We start from the raw sequence: 11,459 nt of genomic DNA on the forward strand, positions 1-11,459 counted from the left end.
AGAGAGGAAGGGAGAGGGAGAGAGAGAGAAACATCAATGATGAGAGAGAATCACTGATCGGCTGCCTCCTGCACGCCCCCCACTGGGGATCGAGCCTGCAACCCGGGCAAGTGCCCTGACAGGGAATCAAACTGTGGCCTCCTGGCTCGTAGGTTATTACTCAACCACTGAGCCACACTGGCTGGGCTGCCCCCTAACTCTTGAAAGCAAGTGGCGGAGACGTTGAGCACTTGCCATGATCTCTGGAATCGTGGCAAAGAAAGATGCTACGGGTGCACTGAGTGCTGAGACGGACACTCTGGTGGCAGTCCAGTGCCGGCTTTTGTCGGTTGGATCGGGCGTTCCACATTGAGCAGGCACAAGGCTGTGCTCCCTAACCCTGAGAACTCCTCATCTCTTCCCTCCGCGTGTTTCCCGTGCGTTTCCCTCTCTCTGTCCCCGGGACCCCTCGCTGCAGCGTTGTCAAACTGGAGCCATCATCCTCACCTCCTGTGCGTTCCCCACTCGCACGGCCATGTCTGCAAACCAGCTCTCTGGCCTGCGGGGTCTCACCGTGACTTTTCCCTGTTCTGTGGCCCCTGCAGCACCAGGCGCGTGGATAACTCCAACACCAGACTGGCCGTCCAGATGGAGAGGGACCCAGGTGAGACGTCCCCTTCCTTCTCTTTTATTCAAACGATGTCCTTTGTCCTGTGGGTGGAGTCCTTCGATCCAACCAGGGGATGAAGTACTTGCTCCTTGAAATTACCACGGAGACCACGCACATAATACGCCAACGTACAGATAAAGCTGGGCAGACAGGCGGGGCACGCGGACCGATTCTCTGTGGAAGTGAGTTCGTCGTCACGTAGAATTAACTCAGCATCGAACGCCTCTGTTCGTTCAGACGTGTGTGTCTGTGCCATAAACATCACGTACAGACGCTGGCAGCTTGGTCTCCTAGGAAACATCATGTGGCGACACAGCAGGCTCGGACGGTGGCCTGTCCCTAAAGGCAGGTCATCCCACCATCCACGCTCTAGGGTCCAGAGGCCTCCAGAACTTCCCTTCAGCATGAAGCTATGGAAGGATTGACCTGCTAGAACATTATTTCACTTTTTTTTTCTTTCTTTCCATAATCTACCTAATTTGCAATCATTCTGCCTCCTTTTTCTTTCTCGGATCAGAATGCAAATATTAACTTCTATTTTTACCCACCTCCCCCTCCCCCGGGCCAGGAATTCTGTTTGGGGAGAACTGTAGGCCGCCCATTATCTGTATTTGAGTTGCGTGCACATGACTAATTGGAACTCATCAGTTGAAATTTGAGAATACCTGGAGAGAGAGGTTTACTTTTGGTTGAACTTCCTGGCCGTACAAGTTGGGGTGGGCACAGCTGTCTCTCGGGGCGGCTGTGGGACGCGGTGACATTCCAGGGCCATTGACACTGGGCAGATGGACAGTGTCCTGAGTGCACTGTGCCTTTAATTATGCATAATTTTATCTCATTTTAATCTAATTATGCAGATATGTAGTCAGTGTGTTCTGAGGAGATCTCCACTTTGGGTGGATTAAGTTGTTTTGTGTCATTTAAGCATCAGATCATTTGGACAATTAGGCAGAAGTTAAACTTCTCACTCAGGCCCTTCCTTTAAAACTGCCAGAGACTCACATCTCTATTCAGTGTCAGAGAATCATAGGAAAGGAATGAAATGGAGGCCAGGCAGCTTCTTCTGCATAGAAACCAAACGTGCTGACGCTTTGTGAGACACCATGACACGGCTCAGCCCACGTGGATGATGAGTGACATGGGCCCCTATGACAGGTGACGTGAAGAAATCTTCTCTCGCCCTGGCTGGTGTTGCTCAGTGGATAGAACATCGGCCTGTGACTGAAGGGTCCTGGGTTTGATTCCGGTCAAGGGCATGTACCTCGGTTGCAGGCTCCTCCCCGGCCTGGGCCCTGGTCGGGGCTTGTGTAGGAGGCTACCGATCAATGCGCTTCTCTCACATCGATGTTTCTGTCTGTCTCTCCCTCTCTCTTCCACTCTCTGAAAATCAATGGAAAAATATCCTCAGGTGAGGATTAAAGAAAAAGAAAAAGAAAGCTCATCACTATCTTAAGAGCACTGATTCTCCACCAGGGCCTTAGCACACCTAGCTGTTAGATTTGAAAAGCTAACTCAGCCCGGGTATAGAGAATCCACTAGATAAGGTCCCAGGGAAGATACACAGGCAACCCACCAGGCAGGTGTGGGTGTCCACCTGAGACAATCATGTAGCCGGGAAGAGGGCAGAGGTCCTGGATATGGAGGGAGGTAGGAAGATGCGGAAAATGTTAGGAGAAAGGAAAACGGAGAGGCTTGGGCGCGGAGAAGTGGGAACAAAGGCCCCGAGGTTACAGCTGACTGAGTCTGGGAACAGAGGGGCCCGCTTGGGACATGTTGAAGGTGAGGCATTGTAGACACACAGGAGAAGTAGACACGTGGGTATAAGGTCTAGAGCAGCAGTCGCCAACCGGTGACCCGTGGACCACTGGTGGTCCCTGAGGTCCGAAAGGTTGGCGACCGCTGGTCTAGAGCTCAGACAGGGGGTCCCTGTGGGAGACATGGATTTTTAGGTGTTCTGCATTTAACTCGACTTCAGTCCAATTATGTAGATGAGACGGCGTAGAACATGTGTCAGGGAAAAACAGGGGGGTCCCACCACATCCACTGAGATGGCGAAGTATCTGAAAGGCCTGATTTAGCCCTGATCACATGACAGCTCTGCTTCCTGGATCTGAGGGCGCAGGACCCAGCACTCACCTGGCATGTGTCTCATCTCTCTTCAGCGAGTGATGACAACAACCTCAACTCCATCTTCTATGAGCACCTGACGCGGTCCCTCCAGGAGTCCCTCTGCGGAGACCTGGTCCTCGGGCGCTGGGGGAACTACAGCTCCGGCGACTGCTTTATCCTGGCCTCCGACTACCTCAATGCTTTCGTCCACCTGATCGAGGTCGGAAACGGCCTCGTCACCTTCCAGCTCCGAGGGCTGGAATTCCGAGGTGAGGATCGCCTGGGTGTGAAGGTTGCTGGGAGTCAGTGACTTGAGTTATCATCACATAAAACTTAGGAAGTCCCCTCTAACGAGGAAGGACTGCACGCTTGGCTGGTAGAATGAGAAATAGCGTGGCCCAGCTGCCTTCGTACAGTTATAAGTGGTCATTGTCCCTCAAAAAAGGCAAGAGGGCCCGGCCGGCATGGCTCAGTGATTGAGCATCGACCTCTGAACCAGGAGGCCACGATTCGATTCCCGGTCAGGGCACAGGCCCGGGTTGTGGGCTCGATCCCCAGTGTGGGGCGTGCAGGAACCAGCCAATCAATGATTCTCTCTCATCACTGATGTTTCTCTCTCCCTCTCCCTCTCACTTCCTCTCTGAAATCAATAATAATAATAAAAAAAGGTAGGAGGGAATTCCCTTCTCAGCACAGGCTCCCCTACCTTTCCCCCCCTGCCACCACCCCTTCACCCCACCCCCCACCCGACCTCTTTATAAAACTCACGTCCCGTTGCTCCGCCAGGAACCTACTGCCAGCAGAGGGAGGTGGAGGCCATCATGGAGGGCGACGAGGACGACCGGGGCTGCTGCTGCTGCCAGCCCGGCCACCTGCCCCACCTGCTGTCCTGCAACGCCGCCTTCCACCTGCGCTGGCTCACCTGGGAGGTCACGCGGACGCAGTACATCCTGGAGGGCTACAGCGTCCTAGACAACAACGCGGCCACCATGCTGCAGGTGTTCGACCTGCGCAGGATCCTCATCCGCTACTACGTCAAGGTACCCGTCACGTGGGGCCCGGCCGGACCTGTGAAAAACCCTCGAGGCTGTGGGGTAGCCGGAGTCCAGGCCGAGTCAGGTTCTAACAGGCAGTCCGCCTCTCACCCAGGTCTGTCTCCTCACTTCTTTTTTAAATATATTTGTATTGATTTCAGAGAAGAAGGGAGAGGGAGACAGAGATATAAACATCAATGATGAGAGAGAACCATTGATTGGCTGCCTCCTGCACACCCCCTGCTGAGGATCGAGCCCACAACCCAGGCAGGTGCCCTGACCAGGAATCAGACTGTAACCTCCTGGTTCATAGGTCGATGCTCAATCACTGAGCCACGCCGGCGGGGCTGTCTCGCTTCTAACACAGCTCCAGTTATGGTAATGCTGGTGGTGATGAATGGCAACATCCTGAAAACATGACCCAGCCGATTACACGTTACAAGTGTCGGTTTAGATGCTCTGTGCATTTGCCCGTGAGAATGACCAGAATGACGTCCTAAGCTAAACTTAACTCGAAAACAGAGCTAAGCGACCCGTTCCCGATTAGCCTCAGCAGCCCTTCTCCTCCGCGTGTGGAGACTGAGCGCCCATCACGTACCTGCTCGGTACCGTCTGCCCAATGCACATGCAGCTCGGAAGACGGGCCGGTTTGGACCCAGATCCCTGGAGGACCAGAGTGAGACTGGACCAGGTCGGAGGGTGACAGCTGGGCGGGGCGAAGGTGTTTTCTCAGGTCGGGGAGGGCCCGCAGGTCAGCCTCGGCTTGGAACGGTCCTGGGGTGGCTCCTGTTCCGAGGGAGCACTTTGCATGATGGGAGCATCCTCAGAGCCATTCCAAGTGAGGACCCCCATTCACCTGGGACCCCAAACTCCCTGCCAGCCGAGGCGGAGGCAGCAACGAGGAAACACAAGACAAAAACCCCAGGCGCGGAGGGTCAGGAGTTCACCAGCTCAGAGGACAGTTGGAAATTTGGAGGGGCTGCCCCGGGGCGCCCCAGCGTGTGCTGATAGTGACAGGAAACAGAGGACAGACTGTGAGGTCGGAGGTTCAACCACGCGTACCCACCCCGACGTGACTGCAGCCAGGAGTGCTGTGACGCCCTTTCCCGTGGTGGAATCTTTAAAACACGCGTGGTTCGTCCTCACCACCTTCGCCGTGAGGCCACCTCGGTGTCCAGGTCTCGGGACTGTCCTTGCCCGGTGGCGGGAGGTTAGGGTTTCGGGAGGCTGCGCGGCCGTTGGAAGGAGCAGCGTTGTGGGGTGAAAAGTGAGGAACACCCTCTTTGGTTCCTGGTCACTGCAGGCGCCTTCGTGGCTCTGAATCTCATCGGCTCTCACGGGGTCCATGTTATTCTCTGTATTGTTTTTCACTGGCAGGCAGATCGGAGCAGGGGGGGAAAGTGTAGGCTAATTCCTTTGCACAGAAGGGTTGTTTGATCTCCCAATGAACCGAGTCAGCTCCCAGCCCCCCATGCATCCATTTGAAGTCATTTCCTCGCCGGGCCGGAGGGTCCCCTGGGTCCCCGCCATCTCTCCATTCACTCAGGTCTAAAACCCTCCTGTGGGTCCAGACGCGGCTTCCCGAGGCGCCTGGGTCCCGGTGCCATTGTCTCCGGACAAAGGAGATGGCTTATCGCTGGCCTGGCAGCTGGGCCCACAGGGACGCGGGGGTCTGCTGCCCGACCCACCCGGGAGTGAGAGAACGCGCTGATCTGCAATTAAAATGAGGAGCGGGAGGGTCCCGCCAGAAGGGGTCCTGCCTCCAGCCCGGATCGGGGTCTACGCAGTCGGTTCTCACGCGCAGTTGGTTCCTTGTCAGTTTCACTCAGCGGCCTGTCTATCTCGTCCTGACAGGTTCAGGGGGGTTCACAGCGTCCGCGTTCCGGATGGGATTTCTGCTTAAATGAAGTGGAAATGGGGTACGGTTTGCAGCTGCTGGCGTGTCCCCTCTCCTCCTGGTGAGAAGGACGGTCCCAGTCCCCTCGCCCGGGAGAGCTGAGCACCCGGCTGGGGTCAAGTTCCAAAGTCAAGGCTGTAGGGTTCTGCCAGAACCGGAGGAAGGGGTTGTGACCTCTGGAGGTCAAAGATCTCGTTTACTAGTCTGACTTCATCCGTGGAGGGTATTTTCATTCCTTGGAAATGAGTGGAAAGCGAAACGCCCGTCTTTTGATTTGTTTGTTATTCCTGTCGGGGACACGTGATTAGGACCTACCGGGGAAACGAGGCCAGATGTGGGCTGGAGCCAGATGTGTGGACACACACACTTCTTCCCCCGTAACTGTCAGCTGAGACGCGGGCACTCTGGCCACGGTCACAGAGCCTCATGTGCTTGTAACTTTGAGCCGACCTATTTTTTTAAAAAATATATTTTTATTGATTTCAGAAGGAGGGAGAGGGGGAGATAGAAACATCAATGATGAGAGAATCATGCATCAGCTGCCTCCTGCACGTTCCACACTGGAGATGGAGCCCGCAACCCGGGCATGTGCCCTGACGGGAATCGAACCGTGACCTCTTGGTTCATAGGGCCGAGTGCAGCTTTGCTGTTTTAGTCCATCAAACACTGCGTGGCAAGACCTGGAGGAGGGTCTGCCTGTCCCCGGGGGATCGGCCCAGCCTGGCGCCCACAGAAGCCAGGGTCTCACGTGCGTCCCAGCCAGGAGAGGGCTGGCTGTCCTTCTCTCTCCCCCAGAGTCGGTCCTTGTCCGTCTGTGACATCCTGTTCTCCCCCCTCCCTCGTCCCCGCAGGGGCCCTTAGAGAGGTTTGGGAATGTCTCCCGTGGGCTCTGTCACTCACCCCCACAGGAAACACAGGACACACGTGGCCATCGCGTGTCCCCTGCCCCTCTGACAGCCGCCGGCGTTAGGAGCTCCAGTGAGTAACAAGCCCTCTGGCTTTGGAGCAGCTGCGAGGGCTCAGACCTGGTTCCTCCCCGCAGAGCATCATCTACTACCTGGTCACGTCCCCCAAGCTCCTCTCCTGGACCAAGGACGCGGCCCTCCTGACGGCGCTGCAGCCCTTTGCCAAGTGGCATCACATCGAGCGCGACCTCGCCGTGTTCAACATCAACATCGACGAGGACTACGTGCCGTGTCTGCAGGGCGTCACGCGGGCCAGCTACTGCAGCGTCTACCTCGAGTGGATCCAGCACTGCGCGCGGAGGACCCAGGAGGTGTGTGTGTGGGGGCGGGGGAGGAGGGTGCGGGCAGGGCTGGGGCCTTGACTCTAAGTGAAAAAAAAACACAAGAAAACTGCCCGGCTGGTGTGGCTCAGTGGGTGAGCGTCGACCTATGAGCCAGGAGGTCATGGTTTGATTCCGGTCAGGGCACATGCCCGGGTTGTGGGCTCCATCCCCAGTGAGGGGCGGGCAGGAGGCAGCTGATGATTGATGATTCTCTGTCATCACGGATGTTTCTTTCCCCCCCGCACCCTCTCTGAAGTCAATAATCATGTTTTTTTAAAAAAAGTGAACCAGGAAAACTGTACAGCCGGTCTCTCCTGTCCTCCCTGGTAGATGAATAAACTAAAGGCGGGAAAAGCATTGGCATCTGGTAATGCTACAAGCCACCGGCCGTAGCTCCGATGGAGGAGCCTGAAGGCCCATCTCCGTGGTCCGTGCTCAGGGTCAGGGCCTGGATTTCATTTCCTGCCTCAGTTTACTTCTCCAGGCCGGGCGCTGGCCTTTCGAGGGGAATTCACTGGAAACCACAAGGGCCTCTGTCGAGATTCCTACTGCTCCCGGGACGGCTCTCCTCTCCCCTCAGCTGGTTCCTGAGATCATTCGTTCCCCTTTTCTTGCTAAAGACACTTGGGCTTTAAATGCCCTCTGCCCGTCCCCTCCTGCTGCCAGTCCCCTCCTGCTGCCTCTTAAAGCCGACTTGGGAGAGTCATGTAATTTAGTTGCCGATTGTGGACTTTGGTCGGTTCAGTGGCTCTCGTCAGAGGGAGAACAGAAAGCCTCTTTGCACTGGGCAGTGTGAAGGTGGGGATAGACAGGGTGAAGTGGGCACGGACGGGGTGAAGGTGGGCACGGACCATGTGAAGGTGAACACAGTGTGAAGGTGGGCATGGACAGTGAAGTGGGCATGGACCATGTGAAGGTGGGCATCGACTGTGTGAAGGTGGGCATGGACGGGGTGAAGGTGGGCATGGACCTGTGAAGGTGGACACAGTGTGAAGGTGGGCATGGACAGTGAAGTGTGGGAGAGTCATGTAATTTAGTTGCCGATTGTGGACTTTGGTCGGTTCAGTGGCTCTCGTCAGAGGGAGAACAGAAAGCCTCTTTGCACTGGGCAGTGTGAAGGTGGGGATAGACAGGGTGAAGTGGGCACGGACGGGGTGAAGGTGGGCACGGACCATGTGAAGGTGAACACAGTGTGAAGGTGGGCATGGACAGTGAAGTGGGCATGGACCATGTGAAGGTGGGTGTCGACTGTGTGAAGGTGGGCACAGACGGGGTGAAGGTGGGCACGGATGGGGTGAAGGTGGGCATGGACCGTGTGAAGGTGGGCATGGACAGTGTGAAGGTGGGGATAGACAGGGTGAAGTGGGCACGGATGTGGTGAAGGTGGGCATGGACAGGGTGAAGGTGAGCATGGACGGGGTGAAGGTGGGGACAGATGGGGTGAAGGTGGGCATGGACAGAGTGAAGGTGGGCACGGACGGGGTGAAGGTGGGCATTCGGTTGACTCTAATCTCTGACCATCTTCATGGCCTGAGGTGCCAGATGCAAACTGCCCGGCGACGAGGTCAGCAAGCCCCATGCCAGCCCTGTGCCCTCACGTCAGTTTCCTTGGCATGTGAGCCACCTGAGAGACGACCTCAGGCAGGAAGCAGCGGCCCAGAGCCGCTCACGGCGGAGGCTGCTGACACTGAGCGGACCTCACCTGCCCCGGCCGCACACGGGTGACGCCGTGGCGCACGCGGGCAGCTGTGACGGGCGAGGTAACATCCCTGCTCTTTCAGGCCTCGCAGACCCTGGACAGCGACGAGGACTCCCCGCTGGTGACCCTGGCCTTTGCCCTCTGCATCCTGGGGAGGAGAGCGCTGGGCACGGCCGCGCACAGCATGGCTCTCAGGTACGCGGGGGGGCAGGGGGCGGACAGGCACTGGCACTGCTTGGCTTTGACAGGCCTTTTCAATCATTTTTGCATGTGGGCTGCTCACACGTCTTTCGGACGGTCCCTCCATAGTGACCCTGTTGGGCAGCGACAGACCCATCAGTGATCTCTTCGAGCGTTAGACTTGAACCTGGCGTTAACGGGGAACAGTCCAGACCCCGGAACCCTGGGCGTCTGTGTGGAGGGTCCGTGCAGGTTTGCTGGGCAGATGCGAGGGGATCGTGCACATGAAAGCCCGGCAAGGTCCCTGCTCAGTAAACGTCCCTTTTTTCCCACCGTCTCTCACGTCCCTGCTCCCGTCTGCACCCTGCTCTGCCCGGCGGCCTTGCCGAATGGAGGCCCCTGCTGCTTGTTCAAACTCTCTTTCCACGGGCCCTGCTCTCTCTGCGTGAAAACAGTTCAAGTTTCTCTTCTTAAAGAACAAAAGCAAATCGAAGCTCCCCTGACCCTCCCAGCCGCTCACCCTGTCACCCAGGTCTGATCTCTGATTCACAGGGGAGCCCCTGGCCTTCCGCTCACAGGGCTCACGGCTCGAGTCACAGCACCCCGGCCGTGATCTGCACGTCGCTTGATTCGCAGGTTTCTAGAAATTTCCATTTCCTGTACAAATTGCACACCAAAGGCCGCAGAGGTTTCGCTTTGCGGGCTGAGCGGAGCGCTTTCCCAAGGCTTCCCCGGGGCCGGCTCTTGGCGTAGCTTCCGCCGCGGCCCCTGACCAGGTGTTCCTCGCCTGCCCGGCTTTATTTATTTTCCCTGATTAAGCGCCATGCGTTCCAGCTGCTTTCCGAGCCTGGTTTTGATGGGATTTCCTGGGTTTCAAACAGCTCCTAATCCTCTGTGACAGCCCCTCGCGTTCCAAAGGCGGCGATGAGATCAGTCTGGGAGCAATGCGGTGGTTTGGGGGGAGGCTCGCTTTCCGGGGGGCCCACCCTGTAAGCCCTGCCCCCCATCCTCAGTGCAGCCGTGACTTGCAGGTGACTGATGGTGCACGTTGCCCAGGCCAGTGTTCGGATCCATGAGGTTCTGACTTCTTGGGTAGATCGTGGGGGCGGGAGGCCGGAGCCCCACCTCTGCTTCAACCCCACAGCTGTGCCCTGCATTTCATATGCTGGAGTTCAATACATGGGGGCGCTTGCAAAGAATTGATTCCGGCGCTCAAATGATTTCTAAGCGTCATTTTAAGAGACTCAGCGAAAGTGGTCCCCCAAAAGGCTGTCCCACGTTGGACGCTCTCCAAGGGTGCTGTGTCGCAGCCGCACTAACGCTGGACACTTCATCTTTTTCATTTTCCTAGTCTCATGGGCAAGATCCTGTATCTCCCTCTTCCTTCATTTGTATTTCCATTACTGCCAGTGAGGGTTTAAGACTCTTCCTCCATGTTCATTGGTCAATTACATTTTTTTTCCCCTGTGAATTGCCTGCTCACTTCTATGCTCTCCCCATTTTTGTTCGATATTGATCTTTAGGGGCTATTCTCATGGTATTATCGGGAAAGAATGCGAAGTCTTTCAAAATCTGGGGCACACATTCCGGTGACATTCTTCTTAAATCTCTGAGTGAAACGTTTAATCGTTTTCCATAGTCTTACCATTCTGAGATAAGCTGTACATGGTCATGATACATTATTTTTTCTCTAACGATGGATTCAGTTTGCTACTCCGGTGATGATATTCTCCTTAAATCTGAGATGTTTAATCATTTTCCACATCCTTACCATTCTGAGATAAGCTGCACATGGTCATGATACATTATTTTTTCTCTAACGACTCAAAACCCATGAGAAAATCTTTGGGAAAAACACCAGGTGACTTGGAACACTGACTCCCAGGTCAGCCGTGCACGGCAGCCCAGCGTAGGCACGGCTCTGCTTTGTTCGCTGGGACACCTTGACTTGACCCTGACGCAGCTCCGACGGACACTCCCTGAGAAACCCTATCTTGCAGCCTGGACTCCTTCCTGCACGGCCTCCACGCCCTCTTCAAGGGCGACTTCAGGGTCGCCGCCCGGGATGAGTGGGTGTTCGCCGACATGGACCTGCTGCAGAAGGTGGTGGCCCCAGCCATCAGGATGGCCCTCAAGCTCCACCAGGTCAGCACCCTCCTTATAAGGACCAGCCTGAAGCCGTAGGAGAGGAATTCAGCTCTGAGAACGCGGTCCCCTTCCCCGTGCGACATTCACAAGGGGGTTTGTGACTTGGGGACGGAGCACCGAGGCAGCCCGCATGCTCCTGACCGGCCAGCGCAGGTTGCCCTGCAGAGCGGTTAGGGGTGGGGATGCTGACGAGGATGGGGGGAGGTGGCTAGAGAAGGGGACCAACCAGAGGCACCCCACAGTCCTGGGAAGTCCTGGGAACGTGAGCCATGCAGCAATTCCCTGGGCAAGTCCAGCGGTTGGGACGGTGGGACAAGGCGTCCTCTGTCCAGCTCAGGGTCCAAAGAGCAGAGGGTGAGGCCTGGGAGTGGGTCCTGACCGCGTCCCCCAGCCTCGGCCCCGTCCTCCCCCCAGGACCAGTTCACCTGCCCCGACGAGTACGAGGACCCCGCGGT

At 56.5% G+C, this 11,459-nt stretch overlaps 1 protein-coding gene across 1 annotated transcript in view; it reads left to right on the forward strand.

Moving 5' to 3' along the window:
- Window positions 1-11,459, forward strand: part of PCNX2 (pecanex homolog 2 (Drosophila)) — a 119,286-nt gene that overhangs the window by 83,711 nt on the left and 24,116 nt on the right. Inside the window, exons 24-30 of the mRNA XM_015560584.1 lie at window positions 585-643; window positions 2,812-3,027; window positions 3,545-3,798; window positions 6,732-6,965; window positions 8,759-8,871; window positions 10,857-11,001; window positions 11,419-11,457. Coding sequence (XP_015416070.1) covers window positions 585-643; window positions 2,812-3,027; window positions 3,545-3,798; window positions 6,732-6,965; window positions 8,759-8,871; window positions 10,857-11,001; window positions 11,419-11,457 — 1,060 coding nt within the window. The remainder of the gene's footprint in view (window positions 1-584; window positions 644-2,811; window positions 3,028-3,544; window positions 3,799-6,731; window positions 6,966-8,758; window positions 8,872-10,856; window positions 11,002-11,418; window positions 11,458-11,459) is intronic.

This window comes from Myotis davidii, unplaced genomic scaffold, assembly GCF_000327345.1.
Source record: "Myotis davidii unplaced genomic scaffold, ASM32734v1 scaffold295, whole genome shotgun sequence".
NCBI lineage: Eukaryota > Metazoa > Chordata > Mammalia > Chiroptera > Vespertilionidae > Myotis > Myotis davidii.